Here is an 18,511-nt window from a genome sequence, read left to right on the forward strand (position 1 = left end):
GAGGGTTGTAAATGAATATTCTTACTTGTCTCAACATAATTGAAAAAAATCGGATATTTTTCAATAAACGAAGTATTTCCTTCAAATGTTGAATCACATTTTTTTTCGTTTTTTGATGAGACGGAACGTTCTGTTTCCATTTTTATTAAATCAGTTTGTTTATATCAAACACAATAACATTATTATTCCCGATACATACATTTAAAATATCCGCCTTTTCTATGCTAACCATTGGTAGAATACACATTCATTTATCAGCTGTTTTAAGCAATATGTAACGTCTACAGAAGCATCTGTTTGTGGTTTGTCAGTGTAGCCGATTTCGTTGAAGTGTTTAAGGATGTTTCCGTATTGTGCGGAATTTTGTGTTTTGCTTGTCTTTGTATGTTAGCCTCTTAATAATAATTGTGTATTGTAATAATAGAAAATGATAGTGTACGCGTTGATTTCTAGAACTAAGGATGGAATGGCCCTCTCAGCTACTACCGATTTTAATGATGAAGTTAACAAAAGTCTTAAGGAAAGTAAAAAATATGTGAAGTTAGTTGCGAAAAAAGCAGCCCAGTATCCAGATAGATGCACCGTCAATCTTGGAGCTCATAATTTACAGTTAGTACATTTAAATGTTAGTTTTTATTACTAGGTTTGAACGGAGTAGTTTTTTCCAATTACATGTTTTAATCCAGTTCATGGTTTTAAATGAACGACGTTATTTCTTTCTGTATATTTTTTCGAATTCTGCCTGAATTAAGATTCGTTTACACCAAACATTGTGTATTATAATTTGAATCGTGCTATTAACTGTAACATAACCTAGCTTTTTGGTATTTAGTTTTAATTCTTGTTTAGTACTTTAATTATTGAAATTATAGCATTAACATCTTCAAAAATTCCATGTGTTTTATATATTTGTCACCAAAAATTCATAAAATTGTTATTTATCTGTAAGGAAGTGTAAATTTTGAGTTGTGTAGTTACTGTCTTCTGTTAGTGTTGCCGAATTTGGACAGTACATATATGTTGTAACGCTTTATGATGAAACTTATGAGTTGTAAAACTAGGTTTTTTCATAGCAAGTCACCTTTGTAATCAATAGTCGATGCAAAGGAAATATACAAACATTAAAGATTAATTTACTACGGAGCATTGTAAAAAGTAGAAAGTAAAATTTTCTTTGATATTACAATATATTTATCTAAGTAAGTTACTATAAATTGTTATTCTGCGATTATAACTTAAGAAGTTAAGTTCAAATTTGACATTTATCAAGTTGATAAATGGTAAGTCAAGAGATGGTGAGAATACAGCACTGATGCACTGAGCATAACTATTTCTGGGGGTTATTAATCTTCAATATATTTGTTTTTCAAAAGCTAGTTTTCTGTAGCTTTGCTATTTTCTGTTCTTTTTACAAAGTCTATTTCACCATCATTCCCTTCATGTTATTAATTTTAAACATTTTATGTTGAGAAGTAATTCAGATTTGTTGCTTTTGAACTACAGACCTGATAAATCCATTAGGCTAAAGGCTATGTATTCTATATTAAATGAATAATATTTGTGCAAACATATTTTTGCTATATGAAGTTAAATTGAGTTAAATTTCTTTCAGAGAGTTTTTAATACCTATTTATTCCCTTATTTTGCACACTTTTACAGTGTGTAATTTTGCAATATTTTGTGAAGAAAAGACAAATTTTTGAAAATCACATCTCTGTTATTCTGATTAACAAAAGGTTAGAAAATCTTCAAAACTGAATTAAAAAATTCAAAATTATCATTCCTTTTTAAAATAAGTTATATTTTAAATAGTTGCTTAATGAAGGATAAATATAGTTATTATTTTGTTTTTTTAATTATTGTATGTTCAGCATGAACTGTAATCTTCAAACAGTGATTGGTATGGAAAAAATATTTTAGAAAAACTATGCTGTCTGTATTGAAAGTTGATTCTTGACACTAAAAATAACCCTGTTAGAGACTTTCATATTATCAGATATCCATATGAACTGACCTCCATGGCATGAGTGGTAGCATCTCGGCCTTTCATCTTATCCTTTGAGATAATATCTAACGGTGGTCCTGGAGAAGTAAAAGAAAAAATCCATATGTACAATGAAGAAAATACAAGAATGAAATTATTTTTTAAAAGGTCTGGAGTTGCTGTACCTGTTGGTTTAATAAGGCTTGAAGGCAGTTAGATTCATTAAAGATGGTCTGAGATTATTTTCAGATTAGTTTAATCCAAAAGAACTGGTCCGTTCAAGAATAGGAAAATTCATTCCAAAATGTTTTTTTTTGTGTTATGAAATTTCGATTACGGATAGCATATAAATATTCAAAAAAATTATTTTTAATAGTTGATTAATTAAAAATAGATTAGATAATAGGGGGCTTGGTTGGCAATGAATCAATATAAATAGCTTTGCCAATACAATACGTCAGGTTTTGATGCATTTTTGGTTGGCAGTACTATCTGCTACGATTTATCTTATGTTGTTTTCATCCAAATATACCAGTAGTTGAGCACAGATTGCATTGTTTCAGTAATGGTATTTTTATATATTTTATTAAGCTATAAAATATTGTGTATCTAATCGATTTAGTGTTTCTCTTCTGATTATAAATTTAAATATCTCTGGTAGAAATTACCTTGAGTAAAGTAAAACAATTAATGCAAAAATAAAAGTAGACAATTTTAATGTAATTTTTAAAACATGAAAAATCTAGTTTTACTTAGCTGTTGAGAAAATCTATGAATTAATCAGAATATGCCTGATGACGAGTTCTTTAATCTAGAAAAAATTAATTTGCAATGAACCACAAATCACAAACATTAGAAAGTTGAAGTATTATAAATTTTATTTTTCAGTTTTAAAATAAAATTGCTGGTAACATTACTGTAAGAGTATTGCATTATAGAGAAAAGATTGTGTCGTTACATGGCTTTCACTATGTAATTTGAAGATGGCCTGAACAGACAGTTGTTATACCTTGCATGAGAGCAAAATGAAATATTAAAACTATACTGACAACTGAAAAGCTAAGGAAGCTGTAATTGAGGTTCTGAGAACTACATCATATCTGAATTAAACCTTACGGGATATAAATGGTATATACAAAGTTGAAGCAGAATGTTAACGTAAATAATTTGACTTTTAAAAATAATAATAAAGTACACACCCAAGTGCAAAGTGTCCTTGGTTAACACAAAAAGCTTAGCAGTAAAAAATTATTTATACAAATTCAAAAAACTAGCAGCATATTCAGTCAAATTGTAATATGTAGTTGTGTTGTAATTGTAATATGTAGTTAAAATTAAATTTTTATTGTTTAAAAATAAAATATATATTATTTAAAAAGAAGAAAATTATAAGAATGAGACAAAAACAGTGCTTAATTTTATATCTGTAAAATTGCAGAAAAAATTGTATAATGATGATCTGCTTTCAAAGCAACAAACCCATATTGTTAGATAAACACCTACAAACTCTGTTTACTTAACAAATATTTTCAAACAGCTTACAGTTGTTACTCTTTTAGTAGAAGAGTAAACACTTCTAAATTATTGTCAATTGTTAAAGATGATTGCAGCAAAAAAAAAAAACAGCTGTAGAAAAACATAGTACTGGTGTAAATAAAAATGAAAAGCACACTGCTTTAAGTAGTGTGCTTAAGTGGATAGGCCTTATCAGCTTATAATGAATTTCCCAAATAGCTAGAAAGCTATAAAATTTGGCATAGTTATTCCAAGGGTTCTTTAGAAAAAGTAAACTAAAATTATTTTGAACAGTTTCTCACGGGATAATAAATTAAAAGGGATGTGAGACTGGAATTAGCAAGTGGTTAAACTAGAAGAAAGGAGTGTTTGGAGTTCTGTAAATTAGTAAAAAGAGAAATTGTCTGTAGTTGAACATTGCCTTGGAACTGATCAAAAAATTAGTTTATTAGAAACAAGAGTTTTAAAATATGTATTTATAATAAACAGGAATTAGATGTTTGGGAAACTTATATCAATTATAGTTCAGAAACTTTTATTGCTGAATGATTGGGAAATGATATTTACTAGCTATGTAGTTTTAATTTATTAAAAATCTTTAGGTAAAATTAATCGACTGTAAATCCTGCCTGAATTTATGTATATCTCCCGTTTAAGATTCATTCTATTTTTCTTGAGATAAATTTTTATTCAACTTATGTAAAAGGTATGCATTATGTCATAATAAGCAATTTGAGTTGAAGTTTCAGTGGTTCAAATTTTTTAAGCCAAATTTATGCTTTCTGTTGAATTGACTGGAACTATAACAATTGTTTTGTATTTTTTTTCTCAAGTTGATGTGAAGTGATACCTAAACAGTTACTTACATTTTTATATTTATAATAAACTGCGTGTTACTTTTCTTCTTTTTTTTTTTGATGAAATTAAAATTAACAGTAGTAGTCTTTTATAATTGAATTTTATATAAAATTTTTATTTGAATACAGTATTTTTATTTCAGCTTTATAACGACTTCAGGTGTTACGTATCTTACATTATGTGATTCAACATATCCAGCAGTTTTAGCTTTCAGCTTTCTTAATGAATTAATGAGAGAATTTATCGTCAATTATGAAACAGTTAGGGTTAATTTAGCCAGACGACCATATTCGTTTATAGAATTTGGTAAGTTTTAATATATTATTCAAATCTTTACAAACTGTTAAATGTTATTATAATATTATTAATATTATTCAAATGAATAATGTTTTTCAGAAGTAGGCCATTTCTTTTATTGGTGTAATGCAAGGGAGTCAGAACACTCCCTTGCATTACACCCCCGAACACGTGGTTCGGGGTAAATTTTGGCTGTCTGGGAAAATTTCACAGAAATTTTTACCAGTCATAAAAAATAGAATTCGTAATGTAAATATCATCTGATGTTGTATTCACATCATTTTTGCAATTATTAATTGGAATAATTAATCTTTTAACAAGTTTTGAAAAAAAACATTCATCCTATTGAGTGTTAGGAATAATGAGAACAAAGGTAGCAACATCATTCCTAGGGAGCAATAACCCATAAACTCAAATCGCGACAGTTAAGGACCACATTACTGATAAAATGCATTGTGGTCACCAGTGTGCGAGTGCATATCGTCTCCTCTCTACTACACTATTCATTTAGTTGCTTTTGGGTAGGCAACAGTGTTTCTTTTTTTATTAGTTGGCTGGCTGCAAGTGTATTGTTTTTTTTGTAATAGTGAAGTAGTTAGGTGACTTTTAATATTGATATACACAATATACAGTATAGAGAGTATAAAATATTGTAATTGTACATTAACTATGTCAACATTTAAAAGTAAGCAAGACATTAACTGTGCGTTTTGTGACTGGTGCACCAAATGTGATAATTTTGGAAATCATTTTGTAAATAAATACTCAATTAAAAAATCAAGAACTAAAGATCAAGCTAGTATTTCTGTATTTTTAAAAACAAAAACTTGTGACTGTGATGAAGTAGTAGTGAACCTTTAAAAAAACAAATAAAACTTGATGAATCACAATCACTTTGTACAGAATCAGACTTATCTTGCAGGCAAAACAATGCTGATGTTGGTGGTAACGTGTCTATCTCTAACAGGCCAACTATTTAAACTAATGTTTTTGAACAGTTATCAACTATAAATCAGGCAGTATCTGGCCTTAATGAAAAAGGTGATGAACTATTAAATCCGAAGGATTTAATAGTTCATAGTTCAGGTTAAAACTATTGAAATAGGCCCATATAGTTCACATGTCGAGGCCAACACTCCAGTTGAAATAAATGAAAAATTTGAAGCAAAACTCAAATTAATTAGTACAAGCAAATCGCTTCCAGATATTTGTCAGCTAGTGCAGTGCACAGTAGAACATATGGGCACAGTACATTGCTCCCATGTGTAGAGCATTATCAAACTATTCCCAAGTAGGTAGTGGTTCTTAAATCTGGCACTTTGGTATTTTCTCTCTACTAAGTGAACACCGGTTAATTCTACCAGTTCAGAGAGTACAGTTTCAAAATTTCAAAACCTATTTAATTGACCACTTTTCTGAAGCAGCTGAGAAAAAAATCTAATTTTACAAAAAGAACACCCAAAAGATTGGGTCTAAGGGTTGTTAGAGCAGCTTATAGTGCCATTAATGAAGGTAAGGGTGGGAAATATTTTGAAAGATATTAAGCCTAAATGTATTAAATGATGGTGATATTGGTAAGCTTAATCACTCCAAGTAATTTTATAGAGAATTCAGAAAAAACATATTTTTTACCATGAAAGCAAAAATTTTGTATTTTTTAGTTACTAAAAACCCTGTAACAAAATATTTGCCTGTAATATCTGTCTCTGCTGATAAAATAACCAAACTTCACCGTACATATCCGATTACATGTCTGAATACATTAGTAGATGCTGTTCAGACTTCTGTTATTATTGATATATCACCATGTGGCATTTTACACAAGGGTGATGTTCTTGTTCAGAAACTCTAATGTGCTGTTGATAATTTTAATATTAAAATAAAAGAACAGTTAAATGGCATGGCTTTTAATGTACAGTATTTTGTCTAGTGTAGTTAAAAAACTGGCCCTGCTATTTGAAGGGGTGGACCAAGACTTTTTCCTTGTTATGTGGGACTTAGCACATATATTAGAATGTGTTTTAAATGACGTTTGCAAAGACAACACTTTAACCTGGTTTAATAGTCAAGCTCATACAGTAGGAAATAAACATAATGAAAAATTACAACTGGGTAATTGGCTATGAGGAATTAATTACATTAGCAGATGAACTACTAGTGAGTTTTTTAAACCCTATATCATTCCAACAAGCCCGTTTTGTTCAGAGTGAATTGAGTTTACAGAAAATTTCTAAGAGATTTCAAATTATTTTTCACTGCTTTGCAAAAAAAGCGAACTAAATGCATCCAAAAAGACAAAAACACTGAAGCTAAAAAGTATTCAGTAGAGTTAATAAAATTCTCTAAACCTGAATTTATTTACCAGCTACTTAGGACAATTGATATTTTAGAATTAGTGACGAAATTTAGTTGCACCACACAAAATGTAAACATATGTATCTGGACAGTTTTTTATTATTATATTTCAATGAAAAACACACTGAAGAAAATGGATATTGAAATGAAAAGTGTAAAATTAAGCGAGGAGAATTTTCCATCTCTTTTTAAAGCGCTTGAAAGCTTAAATAACAATACTTACCAAGAATGTTTACTACCTGATGAAGATATAGAGAGAAAAAAAAAAAAAAAAAAAGCAGGAAAAGCAGATGCAAATACACTTGAATCTTTAGCAGTTTTAACAAATTGAATCAATAAAAATCGAGGGTGTAACATTCATATTTTTTTTACAGCTAAATGATGTAAACAATTTTGTAAACTTTTTTTCTTTAAAAAAATACTCGATTCTTCAAATGAGGCAAACCTTTTTTAATTGAGCAAGACAACAGAGTGATCAAATAACTGTTTACCAACACTGAAGTTAATGCTGAAATCTCAGAAATAATTTCCCTCCTTGAAAACTGCTTAAAAATCTGTAGTGAGGCTGTATGTGAATCGGTTGGATCAGTCATTGGCAACCATCTGCACAACCAAACTGAAAATTTGACACTATTTCAAGAAGTATTCATTTCATGGAATGGTTCTCCCATTCATCATGCATCACACCTTTTAAAGAGATCTTGGGACAGACATGTTAGTGGTGAGAAATACCATTTTAAAGATTTTCCTCAATCAATCAAATAAAAGTATTGAAAATGTCAAAAGTCATTGACAGTCTCTACAACGATAAAGAAGGCTACCTTTTCATAATGACTTGAACTGATAATCATCACTGCATTCATTACAGGTGAAGTGTTATTAATTTTATCGTAATATTGAAACAATTTTTCATTACCGTACCTTTAACAAAATAGTTAAATAATCCTACAGACATCAAATTGGCAGATTTTTTATTAGTCCTACATATTTCTGTATGTTCTAAAAATAAAACAGGATAAATTTCAACATCTGAGAGATAAATAATGGTAACTCCATCAGATTTCCATTGGATTTACTACTGATTACCTCTAAGGTGCTGATTTGTATTCTAATAATTAGTTTAATAAGTAGTAATTTTTATTTAACATGTCTCTTATATTAAACCTAACACATTTATTTTATTTCAGTGCCCTCTTCAGTGGTCATCTTCCCTTGAAGCCATCACAACTTAGCCAATATTAGACTATTGTGTTTGTTGAGTTGTGATTATTTCTTGTTCATAAGATAATTTTTTGAATAAATTAAGTGTCTGCAACCCGTGTATTTTTATTACTTCTCTTTTTATAACTCAACACATGCAATAAATTGGTCGGTGAAACGTAAAAACCCTCACTTTAGTTTGGGGAAATTTCTGATTGAAAAAATTGTTTGGGGGAAATTTCATGGGTTTTAATACTTTCTGTTCTCCTGGTGTAATGATTCCTGCCTTTGCTATTAGGTTCCAACTATTGTGAGGCCTGGATTGGTACTTTGTCGTCTATTTTAGATGACAAATCATCTTTTTGTTTTTGATTTCATATTTTTTGTTTTGCAGGGAAATCATTTGTAAAAATGTAATTAGATTGAACTTGCCCCTTCATTAACATGGAAAATTATACATAATTTTCTATGTAATTTTAACACTTAAAACAAGTATCAGTTTAAAATTAAAAACTAACTAAGAAGGACATTTTTGAAAAATGTTCTGGAGTTAAAAATAATTTATACAAACTGATGTATTATTTATATAAATTTTGAATTGCTAGTCAGTTAAAAAGGTAAAAAATAACCCTTTAAGTTACCCAGTTAGTAGTTTTTAAATAATTTAGCATTAAACTCCTAAAATTTTTCTTTTCATTTTTACTTTACTGGCATCATAGCTCTAGAGCCATGCTGCAAGAAAGAAAGTAAGGTAATTAGTCAAAAAATGGAGTTTTTTAAAATATTTTTTTGATGTTTCACAACTCTGGAACCTCAATAAAAAACAAAAAAAGGAGATAATGTTTGTACTACATATATGTACATATGTTAGTGTGTTTGAATATTAATAACTTTTGACTGGATAAACCAATTTTGATGAAATCTTGTTTAGAGACTTATGTGTAATGGGCAACTTCTAGGTAAAATTTTGGGATCAATACCTTCAGGGGGTATGGGGATTTTTTTGGGAGTCAGTTTTATCAAAATTTTGCAAACATAGCGCCTCTTTATATTAACCTCATGTGTGCATGCTTATCTTACGATTTTAAAAAAAAATTGGTCCTCAAATTCCTCCTTCCCTAAAAATTGAAAAAGCTTTCTTTTTATTTATTATATATTTTTTTAACTGTTTTTTTAAAGTCTTTTCCTAAGCAGATAGTAGTCCAAGCAATCAATAAATAAATAAATACTTTGGAGGGCAATATAAACATTGAACTGATCAAAGTTTAAAAATATTGATTTTTTTAGTTTTTCAAAACTTTTTTTGGTTTATCCAAACTTTTAGTACGTTAAAATTTAATGTTTTAAAGTTTAAATAATAAACTTTTAGTAATAATATTGCAATAAAATTTCATCATAATTAACCCCCACTCTCGAAAAAGAAATCTTAGGTAATGTTTTATTGGTTGTAAATTTTTTAATGGAAATTTTTCTAGTTTCTTTCAGTTTACATAGCCTTAAAAAATACTGATTTTTTTAATTTGTAAAAGTTTTTTGGTTTATTTAAATGTATAATGATAATTTTACAATAAAAATTCATCATAAATTACCCCCACCTCAAAAAAGAAATCTTAGGTAAATTTTTGCTAGTGTAATTCATTTTTCATTATATAAGAATAAATAACCAAATGCCATTAAAGTATTTCAATTTTGTTGTCAACTTTTTTAAATCTCAAAAAAGAAAATTTTTATTTTTGAAAAAGTGGAGTTAGTTTATAGTTGTATTTTACCACTTTTGTGGAAAATAACAAGTCATCAAATAATAGTCTTCTTTTGAACCATTTTTTCAGAATGAACATAATTTGTTAAATTTGTATTTTATTAAATACTATAGATTACTTTTAGGAAAAAAAAGTACTCTGATTATAATCTTTATAATATTATCTAGTTTCTTATGCTGTCTATTATCTTATGCTGTTTATTATGCTGTCTAGTTTATTATGCTGTTTTAATTCTTGTTAAAATTTGTTAATATCATTCATTCTGTGTCTCCTAGTGATTCACTACAACTGAAAAACTTATTAAAATTTATTGCTTGTTAATAGAAATTGAAGAAAATGATTCTTGTTTTTGAAGTATTAAATTTTCCTTTAATGTATTGCATATTTGTTATTAACATTTACATACACTGATTTAAAATTCCATTAAGAGCTCTCAATTTGAGTTCTTATAATATAGTTGACTTTATAATATAGTTTTTCTGTCTTCAAAAGAAAATCAAGTATTGACCTTATGATAATCAGTGAAGTATTATTTTATTTTAATATTATACATGTATATATAAATCTATTTTTTATTTCAGACAATTTTATTCATAAAACAAGACAAAGATATAACAGACCTCAGAGTTTGTCTACTCGTATGAATCTGTCAGATTTAAGTGCAGAAATAAAACTGCGCCCCCCTCATGTTTTGACAGTAGGTGAAATTGAGCCTGTGCAAAATGGTTATCATGTTTTAAATGTGTCACACTTAGGAGGTGAGTCAAATATTTTCATTAATAAGGTGAGATTGTGAGAATTTGTATAAAAAGAATGAAAATTTAATTTGATAAATTAATTTGTGGCCAATTTCATTTATTAGGATAATATTAAAAAAAAATTAATCTTGCATTTTTTCTCTTTAATGATTTACTTACTAGTTGATACTTATGCAAATTATTGTAGTTGCTTAAATATATTTTTATTTTATTTATTGAATACACTGTATTTTATCATTAGTTATTAAAGAAGTACAATTCTTTGCTTTATTTGGTTATTCTCTTAGTGCTTTTCTTTAAAGAAAATAGCATTATATTTACCATCACTTTTAATTAACAAAGTAATAGAAAAATTAAAACAGATTTTGAACCCTGGCCTGATAAATAAAGGCCAACCTCAATAGATGTGATATGTTCATTACAAATTGATAAAAATTTATCTAACTTACAGCTTTTTCTCATGGAATGTTTTCTGATAACTGGCATTCACAGTTTTAAAATGTATTATAAAAAGTAGATTTGTGGTATAATGATGCAGTCGTTTCCTGGAGAATGATCATAAGAAGGGTAGTTGTAAACAAGCCTTCAGAACAGCACAACCATATTGCACACATCAGTTGGTCTCAAATTTAATTCCTGGCAAGAGTTTGCGTTTTTTCAATAATCATTTCATCCAGTTTATCTTCCTCATTGAAATATATGTAAAACTATGTCTTTGACTTGAGGGTAAGGTCATTATTAGTATTTTAACTGTGTGGGGAGACAGATTCTATATTGTTCTGCACTGAATAAAAATGTGGTAATATAATCTTTGGCAGGATTGAAACCAAGCATACCTCTTTCTTCTTTGCCTGTATATATTCTTTGCATGTTTTTTTGGTCATTATGGCAAGGCCATTTTGGTGATATGGCAAGGCCATATCATTGAAACAATTTTCAACTTAGCTAAGTATTCACCTTCCACTTAACATTGTCATCCAATATTTAAATTTATAATCCAAATTGTCTTCTAATGTATAAAACTATTTTTTTGCTGGCACAGAACATTTCTGCAGCGTCACTTTATAAAGATTTACAGCAGATATGCCATACCAACTGAGAAAAAAGGAAAATCAGGTAGATGTTTAGAAGCTATGGTCATACATGAACAATATTTCGAATGTAACTTTTAACTATGCTTCTTGATAGAACCTTTATGTGTAAATGTTATCTTATATTCATCAGAATATTCTGTAAAGTTTTTAATTTTTTTTTTTATTTCAATTTCATTTCTGAAATCTGTTCTTTAATTGTGTTGAAAAGAAAATTAAGATTTTTTTCCTAATTGAGTTTGGAAATAGTATTTGAAGTGTTAAAAAACGTTCATATTAAAGTGATTTAAAAATCTATTTTCTTTACTATGCATTTGTTGAAATGCAACCTGGGCATTTTAATTAGAGAAAAATGCTTTATTGAAGTTGAAAGCCGAGCCTGTAGTTTATATTTTCAGCATCCGTTTTTTTTCTAAAATTGTTTCAAATCCTGTTCTCTTTGTTTCTTTTGAAATCTTTTGCCAGTGCCACTGGTGAATGAATTACTAATTTCTGAAATTGGTGTTATCAGCAATGATCTCAGAAGTTATATTTTTTCTTATTTCAGTGAAGCTTAAATAAAATGCTTCATTCATATAAAAAAAAAATATTCTTCTTTTTTCAATTCAATTAGTTGTTGAAAACTTGCAGGGGTTATTGTCTATAAAATGTCTTGTTTAGTGTTAATTCTTAGTATGTGTCAAAAACTACATTTCAACTGGGACAAGTCTCTGTAATATTTTAAGTTATATTTAATATTTCAATAATGGTTACTGTTAAAAGTTTTGCTAAAATTGGTTTGTCTGTTGTGGCTTTTGTGATGCCTAAACAGACAAAAATTGTGATAATTTTTTAAAATTTCATATGAAACCTAGTGCCATAAAAAATTATTGTGAGTCATGAATAGGAGGACCTCAGTTTCATTGTATAACATATGTTTATCAACAAATTAAATTGTTTTTTAATATAGTGTATCATCAGGCGATATGCTGAAGAAGTATAGAAATTGATGAAAAATTATAAGATTTAATGGCCAGGATTTAATGTCAGAATAGAATTATTTTTCAGAAATGATATGGTATATTTTACATTCAGTTCATTATTACATTAGATATTTTTCATAAATAAAAAAAAATATAAAAAATGTGAAAGAGATGATTTGAAATTGAAATTGTTTTTTACATTGCTAATATTAGTAGATTACTTTGTTTCTAATAAGAATATTTTTTTTTCAATTTAATCCCTGATGTTTTTATTTCTACTTCCTCTTATGTTCCTGTTATATAAGTAATATTTTTGATCAAGTTAAATACTATTTCTTTTTTTTTTACTTGTTATTAATATAAAAACACATTACTATAATTTTTATATAAGCAACTTTTTTTGTATAAAATAATTTGTTTAATTTTTTTTAATAATTATCAAAACAGAATATACATTTGTTTATTTTTATAACGAAATAGAATCCAATATTTGATGTTATAAGTTATTTGTGATTAAGATTAAATTATAGAGATTCAATTTATCTGGGAGGGGATGTGTAGGAAGAAAGTAGTTGATGATTATAGCAGCTTTTTTTTTTTTTTGCTGGATGATAATAAGGTAGTAAACCATAGATGTTGGTTGTGATTGATGTTAAGTATTGTATCTGATATGTTAATCATTACTTGGTTTTAATTATGTTTTTAATAAATGTATGTATTTGAAGAAATATGAGTAAGGAAATTAATGTTTGTAAATGTGTCTTCAAATTTAAACTTAATTTACATTTAAGTGACAAATTATGTGATTTTGCAAGAAAATACAGATAACTATATTCCGTTTGTGATTTTAATCCATTATATATTATACTTACGTGAATAATTAAACCTTTAGTATGACTTAACAATTTAAATATATATACTTAGCAATTTAAATATATTCCTACTGTCAAAATGCATTCTGGATGTTAAAATGGTTTGGAATTAACATATCATGTTCTTATCTGTAGTCATTGGATATTTTTCCGTATGAATTTGTATGCTATCCATAAGAAAACTGATTTTGTAATGTTTTGTTTAATTCACTGTAATTTTTAAAATAGGTATTGAGTTACCTGAAAATCGATATACATTTTTATGTGAGTATTATTATTTGAGCATTAAAGAAACTTGTGCATTTAGTTAACCTTTTGTCTATGTTGTTATATTTTTAAAAGCATGAATTACCTAGTTATGTTTTCTTGATATAATTAGACTAATAAAGATTTATTTTTTATTGCACTTTGACGCTTGTTCTATTGCATAACTGTAGTTCAGTGTCATTGATCTCAATTACATACCTTGTTTTACTTTATTTTTCATATTTATTTTCTTACTTGCAGATGTAATACGTTCTATGATATAAAAGCTTTATTCACTAATCTTTTTTTTCTTTGTTTTATTACTGGATTTGTTTAAAGATTATTTAATGTTAAGATTTGCTAAATTATTCTGTATTTCTTTCTTTATCATATTGTGTAAATTATCGGTTTGTATTTCCTTTATTAGTATGTGCATATTTTCCTGTTGATTGTGTGTAGTGTGCATGTGCGCGCGCATGTGTGTATGTTGAAGAGTATCAAGTTAAGTTGACTTTAATATTATCCTGATTTTTAGAGTAATAGTATTTAAAATTTTCCTTAATTAAAAATAATTATTTTACAGGGCCATAAAATTTCTTTGTTAGGAAAATTAATTTCTTTGTCTTAATATTTATAAACTACATATGGGTAAATTAACCAATGGTAAAAGTTATAAATTAAAATCTTTTGTCATTCATCCTTATTATTATTTTAATATTATTATTTATGTAACAAATGATTTAATATCATTATTTGATGAAATCATGACACAATAAGTTCTTGTTTTATCATCATCATCTTTGTTTTTGATATTGCAGATCATAAAATAGACCCTTGCTCTTTACTTCAGTTTGTTTGGTTCATTTAGAGCCCTCTGAACTCTTATGTTTCAAACTCTCCTTCAAGTCATCCAGCCCACCTATCTTCTAATAAATCCTCTCTTCTGACTATTCTACAATATCGTCCTCCGACCATTATGCATTTTCTATTCATGTGCACATCATCTTGGCTTTCCTTATTTTCTTTCAATTACTACTTCTGCGCCTTTACGTTACAATTAATTTTCTACAAATTACTACACTCAGTTTACTCTTTATGTCACCATAACTGAAAAAGATTATTCATACTCCTTACATGGTCAATTTTATAGAGGCTCTCCACTGATGTTTCTTAATTATATTCCTGAGTTGTAGCATCTGTGCCTTTCATCCAAACGGTCCTGGGTTTAAATCCCAGTTAAGCTAGTCATTTTTCACGTACTTCATGTTGAATTTCACTTGTTTGATTCATCAGTCATAAACAGCTGTAATCAGGCATTGACTTATAATCTCGAAAAGGAAATAGGTAATATATTGGCACATATAGTGAACAGGGGGCTAAGGGGACTATAGCCCCCACAGAAATTGTCAGGCGATGGGAGCTGGCAGCCCCCATCGCCCGACAATTATTAGCCTTTATCATTCAGGGGTTAAATCTAGTAAGTTGGATCCAAAAAATTCATTTTTAGCATTTTTCATATTTGTAATGTGTAACATCTCAAAAGTATTTTCACAGAATTAGAGATAATTTGGTATATGATCATCTCTCTAGTCATTAATCCCCTCCTATATACCTTAACCCGCCGTTACTCAGCCCTGCAAGAGGAACTCTGTTACTCAATGTGCACTGCACTCACGCTGATGCAATATTAATAAAAGTAATTGATTACTGGGGATTTTCCACAAGCCAGAATTGCAATACTTGCTTATCGGATTCCAAACACTTGCACAGATAGCTAGATGGCGTTCCAAGAATCTTTAAAATGTTTTCAAGTTCTTTAGCTAGGTTCAGCTAGACCTGGAAAAAAATCTTTACATTGTATTATGATAATAAATGTTCTGAATCTGTTTTCCAAGTGGAGTATCTTATTGGGTGTGAGGAGATAGTCATTAAATTTAAATTCCAATCTAGAAGTGATTGAAGTGTTGGATCACTGCAAAAAAGAATGTTTGCCAAATATCCATTATCTCTTGGAAATTTTAGCAACTATTCTGATAACAACATGTACTTATGAATGCTCATTTTCCACAATGAAGAGTGTCAAAACGATTGCATGTAACAAGTTAGAGGATGGAAGATTAAGTTCGTTAATTTTTTATCAGTGCATAGAGATATTATCGTTAATCCTGATGAAGTTTTAAATATTATGATGAGAAAGAAAAATCGATGACCTTTGTATTTTTCAGATGCAATAAAGTGTAAAAAACTGTTTCAATATAAAGTGATTTTCATTATTATTATTTTATCATCATCATTAGCCAGCCCGCCAAAAAAATCCTAGCTACATGCGTGGTATTTTATTATTTTTATATTTACTGAAAGCCATTCCAATTTGCAACCATTTACTTATCAAAATATTATTTGTACTGTTGAGAATAAAATGTGACTAGTAAGATAGCATTATAGTTTTCTAATTGTTGAAATTTCTGTAAAAGACCAGTTTTCACGTTCACAGATAAGCTTCCTCCTTAGTTACTGTTTAATTAGTATAAATTTAATTAGAATTCTACTTAACTTCAATTGATAAATAAGAAATAATTCCCTTAAATCAAAATAATTTTTTAATAAAAGAATTTGCCCATTGAGCTGGTCTAGTGGTTAACTCATTATTGCAAATCAGTCATTTAACAGCTGATTTTTGAAGTCCAAGGTTCTGAGGTTCAAATTCTAATAAAAGTTAATTGCTTTTATACTGATTTGAATACTAGACAGTGGATACTGGTGTACTTTGGTGGTCGGGGTTCAATTAACTACATGTCTCAGGAATGGTTGACCTGAGTCTGTAAATGACTGCATCTCATTTACTTGTTGTACATATCATGCTTATGTTATTGGACCATGGGGGGCATTGCTTATTGTTCACTAGTTAAACAGATGCAACATACATAGAAAATTAAAAAAAAATAAAAGAATTCCTAACATCTTTCATTGATGCCAAAGTCTGGAAATAAGATACTGAACAGTAATTTGTATTCATTACACATAAATAAGCACTTATATAAAAAAGAAGTATTGAAATTATATCAGTATAATTACCATGTGGCTGGCCATAATTATACAAATAATAATTTATTACAAAGAATTATAGAGAATTTTCTCTTCCCCACCCAAAAAAATGTGATTTTTATTAAATTCTCCTTTAATGATGTTTATATGAACTACAAATACAAATTATCATACACAGTTTATTTTATATTGTGTAAAAGTCTCTGCTATTGTAAGTTTAAACTAGGAGCTAACATGCAAACTATTCTAGGGATAATGAAACAATGTTATCTTATGTTTTACAAATTCTTAGGGCTGCCCATTGATATTCAAACGTTTGAGTTACTATACTGTGTTTCAGCTATTTATGCAATTTGCTGTAAAGCAAATTACAGTAATTTGATGTTATTTTATTATTTTGAGATGCAGGCTTTTTCCTCTTAAGATGTATTTTTACATTGCTGGGTTTTAGTTTTTAATTCATTTTTAGTTGTCATATTTAAATCTATTTAATTACAACCAATACATTTTTCCCCAAAAAAATGCATGTTAACGTAATCATGCTACAGTACTGCTTATTGTAACAATGGGAAAAGAGTATTTCTTTATGTCAGTGTTAGTTAAGAGATTCAGAATCTTCCTTTTTCATTGTTTCCACAGGCTTTCCTCTATGTTGATCATTGTTCAGGACTCTGACCCTCAGTTCACTGCTGATCTCAGTACTGAACTGTATATTTTGACCATAAATGTCCTGAAGAGTGTTTTTGGTTTGAAGATATGTTACTGTACATATAAGATTCTATTACCAAGCTTATAATCCAAGCTTTCAACTGTTGCAATACCAATATTATGTATAGTTAGTGCCCCTTAACATGCCAGTCCACTAACTTTCAGATTCCTTTCTACCCAACACCAGACCAACTTTGTTCATCTGCCTTAACTGGAGAATGTGTATAATTATTTCCTTTTTCTTATATTTATTTCTTACCTACTTTTCCGTAGCTTTACAAGTATTTCTTCTATCTTATACTTTTTGGACAATTCTCTATTTTCTTCATAAGCCAAACACTAGTTTTTTTTTTTTAATTACGAATAGTTCCTGTTTATTTAGTTCCTGTTTATTTATTATTAATTTCATTACATTTTCTAGCACTAGTAAACATTAAAAGCGTGTCTTCTAATCATAAGCTTTTCCTTATTCCAAAATTATTTGACAACCTACACTAACATCTACTTTACTCAGTATTATTTTGTAATGATTAACATACCAGGCTTATAAGCTTGAAAGAAACTTAGCTTGTTCACCGCTTCATGCACATAACATTTATATACAAAAGATAGAGCTTTACAGAAAATTGTTTAAAACTATATTTTCATTCCCTCATAAAACTTGCTATCCTTTTATTGTTTTCTACATCTACTAATCATTGCTTCTGAAATTCTAGAATTTTTATTTTTTATGAAATCATAGAAGTCATTTTCTTATATAAATTTAGATTTACGGTACTGTATTGTTCCTGGTATTGTACTGTAAAAAAATCAGAAATGAATGAGAATGGGGGAGGACTCCTGAGTTGTCCCCATACTTC

At 28.3% G+C, this 18,511-nt stretch overlaps 1 protein-coding gene across 2 annotated transcripts in view; it reads left to right on the plus strand.

Annotated features, from left to right (window-relative positions):
• Nucleotides 1–254: 254 nt before the first annotated feature.
• The window catches only part of LOC142326392 (vesicle-trafficking protein SEC22a-like), a 41,260-nt gene continuing 23,003 nt past the window's right edge, over nt 255–18,511 (plus strand). The window contains exons 1-4 of one of the 2 annotated variants that reach the window (XM_075368868.1): nt 255–609; nt 4,500–4,663; nt 10,551–10,727; nt 13,881–13,916. In XM_075368868.1, the coding sequence (XP_075224983.1) occupies nt 428–609; nt 4,500–4,663; nt 10,551–10,727; nt 13,881–13,916 (559 nt within the window). In that variant the 5' untranslated portion in view covers nt 255–427. The remainder of the gene's footprint in view (nt 610–4,499; nt 4,664–10,550; nt 10,728–13,880; nt 13,917–18,511) is intronic. The other variant, XM_075368872.1, reaches the window with a different exon arrangement.

This window comes from Lycorma delicatula, chromosome 1, assembly GCF_047948215.1.
Source record: "Lycorma delicatula isolate Av1 chromosome 1, ASM4794821v1, whole genome shotgun sequence".
NCBI lineage: Eukaryota > Metazoa > Arthropoda > Insecta > Hemiptera > Fulgoridae > Lycorma > Lycorma delicatula.